The sequence below is a fragment of the Dryobates pubescens genome, chromosome 7 (genome assembly GCF_014839835.1).
Source record: "Dryobates pubescens isolate bDryPub1 chromosome 7, bDryPub1.pri, whole genome shotgun sequence".
NCBI classification, from domain to species: Eukaryota; Metazoa; Chordata; class Aves; order Piciformes; family Picidae; genus Dryobates; species Dryobates pubescens.
Window position 1 is genome coordinate 15,530,246 of NC_071618.1, and position 19,424 is coordinate 15,549,669.

Here is a 19,424-nt window from a genome sequence, read left to right on the forward strand (position 1 = left end):
TTTCATAGAATTTCTGTGGAGATTGTGAAGCCCATGATTTGGTTCATCTTGAAGTGAAAAAGCGTCCAATAATGAAGTGATTTTTCTGTTTTCAGTGTGAGAAAGATATCAAGTATTCTTGGAATTTCTGTAGACAATGGTAAGAGTTAATCAGGTTGAAGTCAGCTTGCACTAGACTGCTGCTGTATTGAAAACTAAATCTGCTTGTGGCCTATCTTTTTAAACATGCTGCTCTTAAATTGCAAAATATGCTGTCTGTAAAATATCCTGAGGCACAATTTTTCAATTTTCAGCTTCAGAAACCAATTGAAACTGTTTGACTAATCCAGTGAAATACGACACTGGTCCTGGAAAGAATTGCGTGTAGTAATTGAATTAACTGTCTGTTCACTGTGTTCATTCTTTTATTTCCCATAGCATATCTAACTGCCCCTTAAAATCTTTTAGCTCATTATCAATAACTTAAACCAGCGTTTAGCCTAATTGTGCAAGTGCCCACACGTTGTTGTGGAAAACCAAAAGAACCACCAAATTCCACCAAACCTCTCTGTTTATACAGGCATTCTCATGCCTATTGAAATACAAGAAATACAATTCTTTGATTTTTAAAGATTTTGCAAAACTGTCTAGTTGTCCAAAAGACCTTTTGCTTGTAATGAATCTGATACTCAGAATTTTTTGGTACACAAAGGGAGCCATTATACTCCGTGACTACACCTTTGGTGAGGTGAAATACTTTTTAAAAAGAAATCTCTGGGAAATAAGTAACATGGTTATTTCAGGCTCTTGTGCAAAGAGATTGCATACTTCCACAACTTGGCAAGTTTACTAATTTTTAGGACACAGTGAGCTGAAAGATTTTAATAAATGCATGCTCATGTAAAAATAAACTTTCTGTTCTTTTCCATCTGAAGGAAATTATGAAAGTGTCTTACTTAGATAACTTTGTGTAAAGTATTACTACAGGTTTTTTTTCTTCCAAGTGTCAGACATTTAATGAATATCAGGATATTCCAGCTTGTATTGATCAATGCTTTACAAAGTGAAAATGGGTTGCTTTAAAAGCCATATCAAATGTGATTTTTATTTTCCCTGCAATCTTGGGTCTTCTTGTTATCTAACTTCCAGTTTTGTTTAGTTGTCTGTGTGCCTGCTTCATATATCCAAAGTCGTTTTGAGAACTTGATCCGATGTGGGATGCATACAGGAGGGATGTATCTGGTAGAATTAGTTACTTTACTTGTGTGTAAAATCACGATTCTTTGGCAAGAGACTTGTCTCTAAATGTAAATTATAAACTTAGTTTTTCCTTTTCCAATCATTTAAGTGAAGGATAGAACTGAAGTAAAGGTCTAAGTGATATTTCACATCTCTGAGAAATTTCAGTATTGCTTTGTGCTGAAGTCTGAAAGAACTAAACCAAATTTCTAAAGCATCTCAATAAAAACTACAAGGATGTAGATTCATGTGGGAATTGGTGGGGTGGAGGAGAGGAGGATGCTCAGTAGAATAGTGGCATGCAAACATACTGAAATAGAAGAGACAAAGCCTGATACAGCAGTCATTGCCAAGCTGTCATTACAGGTTAGTGTTCTTAGGTGGGTTTAAATCCAGTTACTCTTCAGTAGAGCAGTATATAGGTGCATGTTCCTGTGCATGTCCTGGTAGATGTCCATATTACACATGGTAAATTACATGTGAAAAGTAGAATCCAGTATGCTTGTTATACATGAAAGATACAATATTAGCTTCTCTACAATAACAGCAAATTGAAACAAGGATAGTTTTTGGCATGTATGTGGAAAAAAACACTGCTAAATCAGTCTTTGAACACAACCAAATTGAGTATGCCTTGAAATTTACATCCTGCTCAAAACTTTGGTCTCTAGTAATAACACAGAGCAATTAATTACTTGTTTGTTTGTTCCAAGTTATTTATATGAAAAAAATTAAGTGTTTGGAGCTCTGTCCATTAACTGCAGTTGTTACTTAGTATTTTTAACAAACCTTGCATCTTTCCTCTTAACTGGAAGAGAAACCAATTATTTCTTTAAAGGATATTTTCCCTGTCCTCAATGCAATTCTCAAAATAGTTGTCCTTTCTTGGTATCTTCAATGTTACTGAAACCCCAGGCTATCTTAAGGACTTCTGACCACCCAAAGGTGTCAGCTATGAAAAAGTATTATTTTATTTTTTTAAGGAAAATAATGCCTTTAGTAAAAGAAAAATGTGTCAAACATCTGTTAAAATTTGCTTCCAAATGCCAGTTATTCCTTTCCATCATGGCAGAGGTGAGGGATGCATTGTAACCACAAAGAACACAGGAGGAGGAGGGAGGAGTGTGGGCAGAGACAATGCAAAAGATGATAGGGAAGCGGTACATACTTTCTGATAGAATGTGTAAATCCAAAGAAACTGGTGGTTATGGGTGTGCTTGCATAGTTCAGCTAGGGAAGGATGAAGGTGGAGAAAGAAGTGGCCAAATACCATTGTAAAAGTATGTCATTTCTTCTCTTCATGGTCTCAGCAAGTTTGTCATGCTTGTCATTGGTTTAGTGATGCTGAGTTGACTGTAAATATAACACGATCCAGATCAAATTCTTGTAAAGCAACCAGGGCACATTTGTCAGTCTAGTTCTTGAAGATCAATGCTGGAAGACCTAAACAACATGCTATAACCAGTACGTAATTTCAATACAGTATGAAGCTAGAAATGATCAAATATTTTGATTTCAGTATAGAGCTATTACACAGTATTGATACAGAGGCAAGGTAAATACTTGGATATTAAGCCTCATATAAGAAGTACATGATTATATGCCTTCAACTCCTACTGCCCTGTATTTTTGTAATAGCTAGCCTATGACTGACTTTGAGATCACTGAGAACATTACCTAAATTACCATATTTTCAGCTGTAATTCCATCATATTGCAATACTTATTTTAAGACTATAGATGTGTGTTTATACAGTGATGTATGTTTCTCTATATATGCTCGTGCTTACTTACATACACATAAATATGAAACATCAGACACTTACTGCTTTAGCTACTATTTAGTGCTTCTATTGTTGACATTCATGCTTAATATATTTTATGGTCCTATGCAAATTATGTTATTTTTCTGTATTGAATACTAACTTCTGTCAGGCTTTTGTACTTATTAATCTTTTCCTGGTTCTGCAATCATTTTGGAAATAAGAAACATTTAAATTAGTATATCCAGCACTGACATTTCGTTTGGATTTTCTGTAGGCTATGGCCATTCAGATGCAGATGTTCTTCACCAGTCTGTACTTGAAGCAAATATTGCCACTGAAGTTTGCCTTACAATTCTGGATACTCTCTCATTATTTACAATGGCCTTTAAGGTTTGTTCTTGACTTGGTGTTGCATGTCCCATAATTATTTTTCAGAAAAAGTATATATTTTTTTTAATTAGGTTTATATAGTCTAGTAGGATTGCATTGTATTTTTAGCATTTCTAGCATTTAATTGTCATGTAAAAGCTGGTAACCTTTTGCAGCAAATCAGCTTGGTTTCAGTTATATATTACAAACGGTACTCAGCAGTGGTCTGTGGGAAAAGTTCCTTCCTCATGCTAACTTCAGAAAAGTGTTCTAGAAACTTTACTGCCTACCTAATAAAAGTGGTAAAGCTCTCTTAAAGGTCATGTGAGGTGAAAGATCTATTGTATGACAAAACCATAACTGGACACTATCAGACTTCTATATTAAGGCATTCCTTGATTAACAGTAATTTGGTGTGTACTTTTTTGGTAGCTTCATTTAAGAATTCTTTTTTATTTTATCAGTTACTGTCGCTCTCCTGTGGAATATTTTTTTTAATAGCATGCCTACCTCTCCTGTCTGTTGTTTTGAGCTTTTCCAAACACTAAAGGTTAAATGCATAAAAAGGAGAGGTGATAGCTCTAGCTTGTTTCTCCCCTAATTAGAGCAGTGTGTCCAGATCCTTGCTTGAAGATTCAGATTTACTGTCTTATCTTTAATCTAGTTATGAAAGCATGAGCTTATTTATAATCAGGTTCCTTTTATTAGTAATTTAATTAGATAGAATTTAGAGCCAATTCTTCCACAGACTTCATGAAAGAATTGAAAATGAAGATTCCTGTGTTTAGAAATTTAAAGAAGAATGAGCAATAATCTTTTAGCTATCATCTACCTGTCACGCTTGGAATGACAATCCTTCACGTTTATCTGCCCAGGTGGCCAAGAAGGCCAATGGCATCCTGGCCTGTATCAGGAACAGTGTGGCCAGCAGGAGCAGGGAGGTCATTCTGCCCCTGTACTCAGCACTGGTTAGGCCACACCTTGAGTACTGTGTTCAGTTCTGGGCCCCTCAGTTTAGGAAAGTGCTGGAACGTGTCCAAAGAAGGGCAACAAAGCTGGTGAGGGGTTTGGAGCACAAGCCCTATGAGGAGAGGCTAAGGGAGCTGGGGTTGCTTAGCCTGGAGGAGGATCAGGGGAGACCTTACTGCTATCTACAACTACCTGAAGGGGGGTTGTAGCCAGGTGGGGGTTGGTCTCTTCTCCTAGGCAACCAGCACCAGAACAAGAGGACACAATCTCAAGCTGCACCAGGGGAGGTTTAGGCTGGAGGTTAGGAAGATGTTCTTCACAGAAAGAGTGATTGGTCATTGGAGTGGGCTGCCCAGGGAGGTGGTGGAGTCACCATCACTGGAGGTGTTTAGGAAGAGACTTGATAGGGTGCTTGGTTGCATGGTTTAGTTGATTAGGTGGTGTTGGATGATAGGTTAGATTGATGATCTCAAAGGTCTCTTCCAACCTGCTTAATTCTATTCTATTCTACTGTGTTGAGTGAGTAGATACAAATTTACTAAAATCATTGTGGTCGTTTGAGGCTGTGCCTTTAAGAACAAACACTGCTGGAACACACTGGCTAATGTTTTTGGTACTAGAACCAAAACATTCTGATATTCTAAACGAATTTCATTGGTTGATAAACAAAAATTCAGCTTTAGATTGTGAAGCGGTTGGAAAATTTTTTCCTCAGTTCAGTTCGGTTTGGGAGTTGGGGGAGTTTGGTGTTTCAGCCTGTTCTCCCTGCTTGCTTCTTCTGCGAACTGCTGGACTTGGCCTTCAGATAAGCAAACACTAATCCTGCATGGGCTTTTGAAGCTTGCTAACAACTCTTTTCCTTAGTAACTTGCCTTTCTCTCTCTCTAACCCCTTTTTGGGGAAAAAGGGAGGTAAGGGGGGGAGAGAGGGGGTTCCAAAGAGGGGATCCCTCCCTGAGGGAGGGATTTTTGTTGTGTTATTTGTCTTTGCTGTGTATTTCTGTGTATATATTGTAAATACCTGTATATATTGTGTTATATATAACCTGCTTTCCATATATGCTTGTAAATATATAGCTTTTGCTCTTCGACTGAGTTAGCTGTGGTTTCTTACTCTGTGGAGGAGGGAGAGCTAAGCCCTCTCTCAACCTACCACATTTATTGGCTGCCCAACTCGGGGCTTGTTGACAAATTAGTTTGATTTATTGCTTGCTTAAGTCGAACGAGCAAACATGAAGGTGTTTTGGCTTTTTGAGCGTCTGTTCTTCTCGGTCTTTGGTGTATTGATCTACAAGTATTGCCTGGGTATGATTATCGATAAGATAGGTAAATATATAATGCAAAAATTATATTTGTGGTTTAAGTACAAGATTCGGCTTCTGTATGATCAGTGCCTGGAATTCTTTTATGTTAAAAAGTACAGGAATGTTACATCTAGCACACTCCCTATTGAGATAAAAGAGTTTAAGATTCCGCTCGGTGAAAGGGTAATTTTAAGTGATGGCTGGGATCCAAAGCTGATTTTCTTGATGTGTGTAGTCCTGCTGATGATGATAATTAATGTGTATTTGTTAGTAGCACTGTACCGGGAGAAAAAAGTGTCCAAGGCATGTTTTGTTATAAAACGGAGGGCAAAGAGACGAAAACGCCACCCTAGCTCTGTTTCAGGAACATCCAGTGAGGATGATAATGGAGAATCTGTGTCAGTTAAAGATAAAGCTAAAAAGTCAATCGGCAAGGCAGCTCTGAATAGCAATGGTGATGATTCTGGCAAGCAGCCAGGGGCTACAGTAGCCCCAAACATGGCGGCTCCTGTGTCCCAGGCAGCCACCATTAACGAGGCAAAGTCATTTCATCCTTCTTCCATGGCAGGAGCGGAAGCGTCCTCCAAAGCAGCTAATCTGTCTCAAAGCTTATCAGCTTCTGATAATAAGGCAGCTGGAAACCCAAACACAGCTCCAGTAAAGCAAGTAGCAGTTTTAACAACAAGGAAGGGTAAGACTAAAGCTGATTCAGGAGCTGACGGGGATGCACAGCAAGGTTCTGCTGGGGAGGAAGAGAAAATCTGTCTTAAAAATATAGCTGAGTTATTGAGATCATCAGAGGATCGAGATGCATCTCTTGGTAGGACAGCAGCTAGTGGTGGTGCTTCTCAGCTTAAAGGGATCTTTGAGAGGTTGTTGGGACCACAAGTTGAGGAACAGGAGGCAGAGGAGCAAGAACAAGATGACATAACCGACTGCTCTTCACCACGTGAGGAGCTTAGAAATGTGAGAAAAGACTATCTCAGAGCAGATAAGGAGCCAGTTCTCGCTTGGCTTGGTAGATGCTATGATACAGGTGCTCCAGCTCTAATGGTTGGAGACAAGTCAGCAGCCCAGCTAGGAACTCTCTCAAAGGATAATGGAATAGATAGACATCTAGGCAAGGCTCTCGGTAAGGTTAATCTGTGGATACGCCTTCTAATGGCGGTTCTCATGAGATACCCTTCCCGAGATGATCTTCCATGGAATCCTAAGCCCTGGACTACCATAGATGAGGGAATCAAGCGTCTGAGAGAATTTGCTGTTAGAGAGGTACTCTATGGTGAACATGAATCTCTGAATCCTGATGATGTTCCTGTAGGAAATGGTCTTACTAAAAAGCTCATCAAGCTTGCTCCTTCCAATTATGCAAACATTCTGGCAAGCAGAATTGTAGCAAGAAATTATGGTGGAGCTCCTCTTACGGTTGGCCAATTCACTGATCAATTGAGACAATTGGATGATAGCATGACACGTGTTTCTTTGGTTTCAGCCATTGAAACTCTGTCTGGAAAACTGGAGAATTGTATGAAAGAGCTGAAGGATGAATTTAAAAACACCATCTCCCAATTGGCACAAAGAGATGATTCCAATTCTTCCTCCAGGTGGGTACAGGTTTCATCTGTGAGGAATAGACATCCTCCAAGGAGGTCATTCCAAAACAGATCAAACCAAAACAGACCACCAAGGCAGTCACGTAGGACTATTTGGATTACCCTGCGTGATCAGTTTGGTGAGAACATGAACAGGTGGGATGGTCAACCAACTTCTAATCTTTTCAGGAGACTGAGAGAACTGCAAAGTGGCAGAACCCGAGGTAGCAATACCAGAAGGGTAGCTGTTACTTCTACAGTTCCCCAGGACAACTCTAGTAGCTCCAACAGTGGCTCCAGTTCTAACACTGCACAGTGTGCTCGTTGCACCTGTGGACATGTTCCCCATAACTAGGGGTGCCCTGCCTCCCGCCAGGGGGAGGAGAGGGGTAATACAGATAACAGAATCTATTGGGATGTGTACATCCAGTGGCCTGGCACTTCACACTTTCAGAAGTACAGGGCCTTGGTTGACACAGGAGCTCAGTGCACCATATTGCCATCAAATTATCAGGGATCAGAGTCCATAACTATTCTGGGAGTCACTGGTGGATCTCAAGAGTTAAGTAAAGTGGAGGTTAATATAAGCTTAACTGGTAAACAATGGAAAAAGCATACAGTTGTGACCGGACCTGATGCACCTTGTATTTTGGGAATTGATTTTCTGAGAGAAGGGCGTTTCAAAGACCCTAAAGGTTACAAATGGGCTTTTGGAGTAGCTTCTGTAGAAATTGATGGACAAAAACTGAAGCTATCTGCTAGACCTGAGCTTTCTGATGAATCTGCAGTTGTGGGACAACACAAGATTCAGGACATTAAGTTGCCGGTTGCTTCTCGGACTGTGCATCACAGACAATACAGAACCAACCGTGACTCTTTGTTGCCCATTCAGAATCTGATTCGTCAGTTGGAGAGTCAGAAAGTCATCAGCAAAACTCATTCACCTTTCAACAGTCCAGTGTGGCCTGTGCGAAAGCCGAATGGAGACTGGCGTCTGACAGTGGACTACCGAGCCCTGAATGAAGTAACTCCGCCTATGAGTGCAGCAGTACCAGACATGATGGAACTCCAGTATGAGCTGGAATCCAAAGAGGCCAAATGGTATGCTACCATAGACATTGCTAATGCCTTCTTCTCTATTCCCATAGCAGAGGAATGCAGGCCTCAGTTTGCTTTCACCTGGAGAGGAATCCAGTACACTTTCAACAGACTGCCAATGGGCTGGATCCACAGCTCCAGCATCTGTCATGCAGTAATCCATGATGCTCTGGAGGAAGGTGGTGCTCCAGAACACATCCAGTTCATCGATGATATCATCGTCTGGGGTAAAACTGCTGAGGAAGTCTTCGAGAAAGGTAACAGAATCATGGACATTCTCCTGAATGCAGGTTTTGCCATCAAGAGAGACAAAGTGAAAGGTCCTACCACAGAGATCCAGTTTCTGGGAGTGCAGTGGCAGGATGGACGCCGACACATTCCAGTGGATGTGGTAAATAGAGTCTCTACCATGGCAAATCCCACGAACAAGCAAGAAACTCTACGTTTCTTGGGGATAGTGGGATTTTGGAGACTACACATTCCTGGATACAGCCAGATTGTGAAACCTCTGTATGATGTGACTCGGAAGAGGAACAGTTTCCACTGGGGACCTGAACAACAAGCAGCCTTTGACCAGATAAAGCAAGAAGTAGTCCAAGCAGTGGGTCTGGGACCTGTGCGAGATGGTCCAGACATTAAGAACATTTTGTACACGGCTGCAGGTGACAATGGTCCAACCTGGTGCTTGTGGCAAAAAGCTCCAGGTGAGACACGTGGACGACCTCTTGGTTTCTGGAGTCGAGGTTACAGAGGTTCAGAGGCTAATTACACTCCAACAGAGAAAGAGATTCTAGCTGCCTATGAAGGAGTGAAAGCAGCTTCTGAAGTGATTGGAACTGAATCACAACTTCTCTTAGCTCCCAGATTGCCAGTTTTGAATTGGATGTTCAAAGGCAAAGGTTCCACACCACATCATGCCACAGATTCCACCTGGTCTAAGTGGATGGCCCTGATAACACAGAGAGCTCGAATGGGAAATCTTGAAAGACCTGGTCTGGTGGAGGTGATCTCAAGTTGGCCTGAAGATACCAACTGTGCTAAACCTCCAGAGGAGAGAGTAACTCGTGCTGAGGAAGCTCCTCCTTACAATGACCTTTCTGATGATGAAAAGAAATATGCTTTGTTCACAGACGGTTCCTGTTGTCTCGTCGGGAACAAGCGAAGGTGGAAGTCTGCCGTGTGGAGTCCAACACGCCGAGTTGCAGAGGCGAAGGATGGAGAAGGAGAATCCAGTCAGTTTGCAGAGGTAAAAGCTGTCCAGCTAGCTCTCGACGTGGCTGAACGTGAGAGATGGCCAAAGCTTTATCTCTACACCGACTCATGGATGGTAGCCAATGCTCTATGGGGTTGGCTAAAGAACTGGAAAAAGAATGGCTGGCAGAGGAAAGGAAAACCCATCTGGGCAGCTGAACTGTGGCAAGACATTGCTGATCGAATCGAGAGAATTCCAGTGAAAGTGAGACACATTGATGCTCACATTCCCAAGAGCAAAGCTACTGAGGAACAGCAGCACAACCATCAGGCAGATCTAGCTGCAAGAGTTTCTCAAGTAGACAAGGACTCTGAACTTGATCTCGACTGGAAACACCGAGGTGAGATATTCTTAGCTCGGTGGGCTCACGATTCGTCAGGACATCAAGGCAGAGATGCAACATACCAATGGGCTCGTGACAGATCCATAGACATTTCCATGGATGCCATCACACAAGTCATCCATGACTGTGACATTTGTGCTGCTATTAAGCAGGCAAAGAGAATTAAGCCCTTGTGGTATGGTGACAGATGGTCCAAATACAGGTATGGTGAAGCTTGGCAGATTGACTACATCACTCTACCACGTTCTCGTTCTGGTAAGCAGTACGTGCTTACTATGGTAGAGGCAAACACTGGATGGCTGGAAACTTACGCAGTCCCACATGCAACTGCACGCAACACCATTCTCGGTCTGGAGAGACAGATCCTGTGGAGACACGGAACTCCAGAGAGGATTGAGTCAGACAACGGAACTCACTTCAAGAACAACCTTGTAAAGAGCTGGGCAAAAGAGCACGGTATTGAGTGGATTTTCCATATTCCTTACTATGCACCAGCTGCAGGGAAGATTGAACGCTACAACGGTTTGTTGAAGACCACTCTCAAAGCCATGGGAGGTGGATCTTTGAAAAACTGGGAGAAACATTTAGCACAAGCAACCTGGCTGGTGAACAGTAGAGGTTCAGTGAACCGAGCTGGACCTGCACATTCTGATCTGCTACAGAAAGTAGAAGGTGATAGAGTTCCTGTTGTTAGGGAAAAGAATCTGTTAGGTAAAACTGTTTGGGTATTTTCGCCCTCAGGAGAGGCTAAACCTGTCCGAGGGGTGGTTTCAGCAGAAGGTCCGGGTCACACTTACTGGGTAATGCAAGAGAATGGTGAAATTCAGTGTATTCCACAAAGAGATTTAACTTTAGCTGAGAGAGTTTAATTTCAGAATGTTGTACAGCTACAGCGCGTCCAAAGGAAAGAGTCCCTGAGGAATCTACGGTGCACGAACCCTGAGAACCCTGAGAGCCCTGAGTCAACTGAGAGTCCCTGAGTCCCTGTTTCCCTTTTTCTTCGCTTCGTCTGCGGAGAGACAAACTGTTTTCCATTTTCTTGATTTTGGATTTTCTTGGACTTCTGAATCATCTACATCTGAGTATAGCCGGAATGGACGATGAACTTAACTTACGAACTGTAAATATTGTTCTGGATTGGATGGACAGTACGAACAGCCAATGAAATTGTTTAGAAAGGGGTGGACTGTGGTCGTTTGAGGCTGTGCCTTTAAGAACAAACACTGCTGGAACACACTGGCTAATGTTTTTGGTACTAGAACCAAAACATTCTGATATTCTAAACGAATTTCATTGGTTGATAAACAAAAATTCAGCTTTAGATTGTGAAGCGGTTGGAAAATTTTTTCCTCAGTTCAGTTCGGTTTGGGAGTTGGGGGAGTTTGGTGTTTCAGCCTGTTCTCCCTGCTTGCTTCTTCTGCGAACTGCTGGACTTGGCCTTCAGATAAGCAAACACTAATCCTGCATGGGCTTTTGAAGCTTGCTAACAACTCTTTTCCTTAGTAACTTGCCTTTCTCTCTCTCTAACCCCTTTTTGGGGAAAAAGGGAGGTAAGGGGGGGAGAGAGGGGGTTCCAAAGAGGGGATCCCTCCCTGAGGGAGGGATTTTTGTTGTGTTATTTGTCTTTGCTGTGTATTTCTGTGTATATATTGTAAATACCTGTATATATTGTGTTATATATAACCTGCTTTCCATATATGCTTGTAAATATATAGCTTTTGCTCTTCGACTGAGTTAGCTGTGGTTTCTTACTCTGTGGAGGAGGGAGAGCTAAGCCCTCTCTCAACCTACCACAATCATCTACAATATCCAAACAAAACAGGTAGAGCTTCTATTCAATCAGGTGTTCTAAAATACATAGAATCATAGGATGATTTCAGTTGACAGAAACTTTGAAAGATCATCTAGCCCAACCTTCCTGTCATGGGCAGGGACATCCTCAAAGCTTAAAGCTACACTGAGTTGTCTGGGTTGCAACTCCACATTATCAGAGTGGCTTTTATGGAGGACTGCCTCCTTAACTTTTTTTTTAATATTGAGGAACACCCAAAATTCCTAGGACTATGCTGAAATTCCTTAGCCTTGAAAACTTTATTCTGCATCTCCATTATTAAAAAAAATGAGACCTCTGCAATTAGACATCTCTTCTGCATTTGAGAGCAATGTGCTTTGGTCTACAGACAGTCCAGGTCAATGGGCTGAGGACAGTGGTTTGAGGTTCAACAATGCCAAGTGCCAGGTCCTGTACATGCGTTACCACAGCCACATACAACAGGCTTGGGAAAGAGTGTCTAGAAGGCTGCGCAGCAGAAAATGACCCTGTCAGTAGCTGGCTAAATATGAGCCAGCAGTCTACACATGTGGCCAAGAAGACCATCGGCATCCTGGCTTGTGTCAGAAATAGTGTGGCCAGAAGGACTAGGGAAGTAATTGTCCCCATGTACTTGTCACTGGTGAGGCCATGCCTCAGATACTATGTTCAGTTCTGAGCCTCTCTAGAGGAGGGACATTGAGATGTTGAAGTGGGTCCAAAGAAGGGCAACAAACTGGTGAAGGTTCTAGAGCACAAATATTATGAGGAGCAGCTGAGGGAACTGTTCAGTCTGGAGAATAGGAGATAGATAACAACCAATAAGGTGAGAGAAAACAGCCTCAGGTTGCACCAGGGGAGGTTTAGACTGGACATTAGGAAAAATTCCTTCACCAAAAGATTGTCAAACATTGAAACAGGCTGTCCAGGGAAGTGGTGGAGTCGCTCTCTCTGGAGGCAGTTAAAGGATGTGTAGATGCAGTACTTAGGGGCATGGTTTAGTGCTGGCTTAGCAGTGTTGGGTTAAGGGATAGATTTGGTCTTGAAGGTCTCTTTCAACCAAAGTAAACTTACGTTTCTGAGAGCACAATTCTATGCTGGGCCTTGTGAATCTTACAAATTTTTAAATTAGGTCATTTGAGTTCATATTAGCTTAAAACTTACTTGCAGCATTTGCATGACACGGAGGAGGAATTTGCAGAGGGGAGTTGCAGAAATTGCAAAACCTAGTAGAATTGCATTGGAGGTCCACTGGATTCAGAGGAAGCAATACTTGGTGTGGTCGTCTCAGTTCTTGACTTCATGGACTGGATTGAGCAGTCTCTGAATGGTTTAACCTGTTTCAGTGTTTTTTAAGTGGAGACATCAGTGGTTGAAGGACAAAACAGGTCCCCAGAAGCAAACAGAAGCTATATGAGCTGTTAAAAATTCATTGCACAGCTAGTATCTGTGCTAGAGAAACTGGAGGAGATCACATTATTTTAAAAGTTTTATAGTAGCAGCTGTTGAACATGATACAGAAATCAAGAGTAACCTTGTGTATTGCATGGCTCAGAATGAGCTTTGAAATATTGATGCAGGTACAACTCTGAAAAGTAACAAATACCTTTGTCTTTAAGAGGCGTTTAAGTTTTAGGACAGTAACAAAAGATGGTGAGTGGATGGGAGTTAGGTTTGCAGCTATGGTTTTTTTGAGAGCATTGTAGTAGAAGGTAATGTTCTGAGAAAATTCTGCTGTTTGAGCTGCTAAAGCAGTGTACCAAGGTGTGATAATATTTGGAATGTGCCCTTAAAAGAACTGTTGTTAATAATTGATTTAATTAACAGCTGTTAGAATGAAGTGGGCTTTCTAAGTCTATTCAGAAGCCAATGCTTTCTTTATAAGCAAGAATAGTGAAATGTTAGAAATTCAGATATATTTATATTATGAATTACCTTGGCAATGTAAAATACATTATTTCTTTCTTTTAATATCCTAGTTTTGGATGATCTCTGTATGCTTTAGAATTATATAAATGTATGATTTTACAAAACTCCTAAACTGTATCTCTCAATTTAAAGAACCAGTTACTGACTGATCACGGGCATAATCCACTGATGAAGAAAGTATTTGATGTATACCTCTGTTTCCTTCAAAAGAATCAGTCTGAAACAGCACTGAAAAATGTCTTCATTGCTTTAAGGGCACTTATTTATAAGGTAAGAAGTTTTAAAATAATTAATCTTCAAGTACTTAGCCAGTTCCTTAGGTAACAATATGCTGTGTAAAAATTTAAGAGCTAACATCTCAAAGCTGGTGAAAAAGGACTGGTCTGATCCCAACAATGGAATACTTGTCCTGTGAATTACTGTAAAAATCGCTTCATGCCGTGAACTACTATAGATGTCTAATTTTTTCCTAGAGTTTTGGAATATGAATGTATTTGTAATTTTCCTGACATGCTTATTTTTATCAAGACTGAAGCTAGTTGTAAAGAATAATTTTTCTTTTCTTGTTTCCTCAGTTTCCTTCTACATTTTACGAAGGTAGAGCTGATATGTGTTCTGCACTGTGCTATGAAATTCTGAAGTATTGTAATTCCAAACTGAGTTCAATTCGAACTGAAGCTTCACAGCTGCTGTACTTCTTAATGAGAAATAATTTTGATTACACAGGGAAGAAGTCTTTTGTTAGGACACATCTGCAAGTTAGTATACTTGTTCCCCTTTTTTTTTTTTGTCGTTGTTGTTAATGCTGTATTTGTAGGTGCACTGTTGCAGGCCAGTATGTAAAGCCCTGTCAGATAAAGACAGAAATTATTTGGGGTTCAAGCAAAGCTGGTACTATTCTAAGAGTAAGAAGGTAAAAGTATGTTCAGTACAAGGAAATACTTAGAAACAATTGGATGGCCCTCCGATTCATAAATATTTTCTGTCAGTAGCAAGTGTTCTGTTTTGCAGATGCTATTTTGATTGTTACATGGCATACCTTGTTGCATCTGAAGAAGAGTGCAGCAACAAGCAAGTAAAAGTCTAAAGCAACAAAAATATATAAACAATTGTGGTTTCTGACAAAGCTGGGAGCAATAGTTTACTACTTTTATGACCTCTGGCTAGTTCACCTAGCAGTCAGTCTTAAGAGCAGAGGAGGCACATGCATTAAATTCACACAAGCCTATTTTATCTTCCCTGTGTTATTGTAACTCTGAAAAAAAATCAAGTAGAGTTTTATGCATTTAAAAAGGAGAAAGCTTCCTTTGTAATTGCTTCATAGGTACATCTCAAGGATATGTAATGAAATATGCACTAACAAGATACTTGTTTCTTTGAAGGTTATTATTTCAGTAAGCCAGTTAATCGCTGATGTTGTTGGAATTGGAGGAACTAGATTTCAGCAATCTCTTTCCATCATCAATAATTGTGCCAATAATGACAGAATTATCAAGGTCTGTGCTTATTCTTCTTTCCATACTATAGAGGGATGCTTAAAACTTTCATAGCATCTCCTGCAATTATCTTTCAGCTTTTTATTAGGCAAAGAATAGAAACAGTTAACCTAACTTTTCCATGTTTCAGCACACTACGTTCCCTTCCGATGTTAAGGATTTAACAAAACGGATTCGTACAGTACTGATGGCTACAGCTCAAATGAAAGAGCATGAGAATGATCCAGAAATGCTTGTAGACCTCCAGTACAGTTTGGCAAAGTCTTATGCTAGTACACCTGAACTAAGGAAGACTTGGTTAGACAGCATGGCAAGGATCCATGTTAAAAATGGAGATCTTTCAGAGGTAAGAAAAAAAATCTAAGTAGTTCTGTCTTCACAGTGAGCTTAACCTTCCTTGAAATGGAATGTACTGGCTAGTATAATAAGCTTTTAAAAATAAAAGTTGAATTGTTAGTATTGCAGAATAATTAAGGCTGGAAAAGACCTTTAAGGTCATCAAGTCCAACCATAACACAACTACCATGACTACTAACCTGTATCCTACACTCTTCTTGAACACCTCCAGGGATGGCTGCTCCACCACTTCCTGTGCAGCTTGTTCCAATACCTCCCCAGTCTATCAGTAAAGAAGTTTTTCCTAACATCCAATCTAGACCTCCCCTGGCACAGCTTAAACCCATTTCCTCTCATTTTTATTGCTAGTTATGTGGGAGGAGACCAACACCAGCCTCACCTTAACCTCCTTTCAGGTAGTTGCAGAAAGCGCTAAGCCTTCTCTTCTCCAGACTAAACAACCCCAGGCCCCTCAGCCGCTCCTTGTATGTAGCCCTCTGAACCTGTCACCAGCTTGTTGCTCCTCTCTGGACATGCTCTAGGACCTCAGTGTCTTACTTACACTGTGGCACCCAAAACTGAACAGAGTACTCAAGCTGTGACCTCACCAGGGCCAAGTACAGGGGCACAACCACTTCCCCTACTGCTGGACACAGTGTTTTTGATACAGACCAAGATGCCTTTGGATTTCTTGGCTGCCTGGGCACACTGCTGGCTTATGTTCAGCTGGCCATTCACCAGCACCCCCAAATCCTTTTCCACCTTGCTGCTTTTCAGCCAGTCTTCCCCAAGCCTGTAGCATTGCTTGGGGTTGTTGTGACCAAAGTGCAGGACCTGGCACTTAGTCTTGTTAAACCTTATCCCACTGGCCTCAGCCCATCAATTTAACCTGTCCAGATCTCTGGAGAGCCTTTCTATCCTTAAGGAGATTGCAGATGACACTAAATTCAGTGGGAGTGGCAAACTTGGTGAGGATGCCCTTGATCCAGAACAGAACTGGCCCCAATACCAAGCCCTGGGGGACACCACTTGTGACCAGCTGCCAGCTGGATTTAACTCCATTTATTGCAACTCTTTGGGACGGGTGTTCCAACCAGGTTTTAATCCAGTAGTGGATTAGTTTCAACAGCTGATAAGTTTTTGCCCTATTCAAGTGCATCTGTAAAGCATTTATGATCACTAATGTAAGGTATGTGTTTAACTACTGTAGCTGACATGCTACTAAGGAAGGCTCAGTGCAAACCATGAAAGACACAGAGCTTCTACTTAAAAACATCTTCGCTAAAACACTCAAAGCCACTCCTTAAATTACTCTCCAGTTGCCTTTACAGAATTACCTTTATTCTATTCCAGAGTGCTTACTGAAAAAAATCTCACCATTCTTAGAACTGACAAATCACAATATTTTGGTTGAAGAAAGCAAGTTGTGATTTCACTGTGCTGTTAGAATATTCAGTTCTAGCAAAAAGGAGACTTGGGAATAGGGACTTTTATGTCTTGATATAAATATTTTATCAGGAAACTGAATTAATTTTGTCTCTTTCTGGAATTTTTTTCCATCTGAAAGTTAATCACATTGCATGACATCACTGAATTTCATAAACATGTCTGTTCAACTTATCATCATGTAAGCAAGTTAAATAGCTCCAAGAAATAGTAGCTGTTATTTTACTTGTGTCTTAGTACTAGAATTCTTTTCTCCTCTGTGGCAGCAACACGGAAGATGTACGCGCCACTCTGATATTAGCTTGTATTTTGAAGGAAACAACTTCAGCTGTCTTGGAAAACAAACTCTTTTAGCCCTTTTCAGGCCTGATTTTAATTTTTTATATGAAGAACTAATAATCTTTGACTGTGCAACCTCTAAATTGCCAAGCCCAACTTCATATGAAGTAGAATTAGACAGAATTTCTGACAGTTCGCTTTTTCCTTCAGTTCCAGTCTCTGTGGTTCTGCAGCCTCCATATGTAAATGTTCCATTGAGGATTACCATTAGAATAACTTTGTAAGCATAAACCTTTTCAATAAAAGAATAATCTTGAATTTATTTTATTTTGGTCCTTTCTGTGGAGAAAAATGATGTGTCACCTTCATAAAACATCTCAAAGATACGAAGCCTACTCTTCTTCCTCTTCTTTTTATTCCTGTTATCCAGACTATACCAACTGAATTCTTTCAAATGTTATTCATAGGTCAGATCTCTTACTTCTTTTGCTTATTTCAAATGGTCTGACATGGATTTTTTTTTTATGTTGTTTTTTTTCGGGTGGTGGTGGGGAGGGGTTCTTCCCCTCCCCCCCCCCCCCCCCCCCCCCCCCCGATTTTCTTGGTCTGGAACCAAAAAGCAGACAGAATTAGTTAGTAGAAAAAACATCAAATGTTGTGAAGAATTATTCAGAGGGCGTGAGCACCACTCCTATAAGGACAGGCTGAAATAATTTGTGCTGTTTTGACCTGGAGAAGAGATGGCTCTGGAAAGACCTTATAGCTACATTTCAGTATCTGAAGGGGACCAACAGGAAAGCTGGGGAAGGACTCTGTAGGACACGGGGCAATGGTTGTAAACTGGAGCAGGGTAGATTTAGGTTGAACATAAGGACGTTCCTCACAATGGGAGTGGTAAAATACTGGAACAGATTGCCCAGGGGTGTGGTTGAGGTCTCCTGGAGACATTCAAATCAGCCTCAATGTGGCCTGGGCAGCCCAGTGTAGTGGGAGGTGTCCCTGCTCACTGCAGGGAAGTTGGACAAGATGACTTTTAAGGATCCCTTCCAACCCAATGCAATCTGTGAATTAATAGCTCCTTTGTTTCATGTAACATTTAAAATAAGGCCCCAAAAGAGATTTTTCTGGGTTTCTTATATCATGGTTTTCCTGTTACTTTTTAATTTTCACTACCTTTTCATGCAATTTTGGTGCCGTGGGTTAGTTGTTTGGGTGGTGTTTGATTGGTTGATGGGTTGGACGCGGTGATCTTGAAGGTCTCTTCCAACCTGGTTTATTCTATGTATTCTATGTATTATTATGCCTACTGCTCCTTAGTGCTCTGGTAAAGAAGGGGAGAATGCTCTTGCACAGTTGTGGGGGTTTATTGAATAAACGGAGAATTCTTACAGAATCATAGGACATCTTCTGCAAAGCAGCAAAAAGTAAACCCAAAGAAATTACCTTGGGCTAGGGATTCTCTTGTACCAGTTGTTTGTAGTGGTTCCATTATAACTGTAATTTATGATGTCATTACTGTTTCTGTTTTAGGCAGCAATGTGCTATGTGCATGTAGCAGCACTGGTTGCAGAGTATCTCACACGAAAAGGTATGGGGTTTAAATCTTACTTTTAATGTTGTATTTTTCTTTACCGTTTAGGAAAAACATTAGTTTCCTGAGGAAATTACGGGCATTTGAGTGTTCATCAAGTAAAAAATTCTGACCTGACCAGATAGCATACTCATGTATTTAAGAGTATACCTGCAGTCCAAGGGACAGCATTTCAGATGAAAGTGAAATAAATTTTGAGGGAAGTAAAAAATGTTGATTTTATATCAAAGCTGCTAACAACCAGAATCAGACTCTTTATAAACAAGCTTACCAGTGAATATACTTGTTCTTCAAGCAGTCTCTCACTGCATATAGGGTAACCTGGTATTGACAGAGAAGTCAAAATAAATGTGTACAAATTTTCAGATGCTGAGGCAATGATAACAGTGCCCAGAATGCTCCATTGATCTTGGTGTTCTGTGTTAGCAGCTGTCTGTAAAAAGATGTTTCTAATGTCCATTGAGATAGGGTAGAAAACTGCCATTCATCTATAGGATCAGGACAGTTCTCAGTCAAGGGTTTGAGAGAATTAGCTTCTATGAGCTCTACTAAGAAAAACAGATCTGTAGGAGAAAATTTCAGAGATCTGTTAAGAGTGATTCTGATGCTGTGCTAGTGTTTTGTTTTT

At 40.8% G+C, this 19,424-nt stretch overlaps 1 protein-coding gene across 5 annotated transcripts in view; it reads left to right on the plus strand.

Moving 5' to 3' along the window:
• Nucleotides 1-19,424, plus strand: part of DOCK9 (dedicator of cytokinesis 9) — a 134,780-nt gene that overhangs the window by 96,554 nt on the left and 18,802 nt on the right. For 3 of the 5 annotated variants that reach the window (XM_054162926.1, XM_054162924.1, XM_054162925.1), the window contains 6 exons: nt 3,258-3,373; nt 13,781-13,918; nt 14,224-14,406; nt 15,031-15,144; nt 15,275-15,490; nt 18,736-18,793. In XM_054162926.1, coding sequence (XP_054018901.1) covers nt 3,258-3,373; nt 13,781-13,918; nt 14,224-14,406; nt 15,031-15,144; nt 15,275-15,490; nt 18,736-18,793 — 825 coding nt within the window. Of the gene's footprint in view, nt 1-95; nt 140-3,257; nt 3,374-13,780; nt 13,919-14,223; nt 14,407-15,030; nt 15,145-15,274; nt 15,491-18,735; nt 18,794-19,424 lie in introns of all 5 variants that reach the window. The other 2 variants (XM_054162928.1, XM_054162927.1) reach the window with 1 other exon arrangement.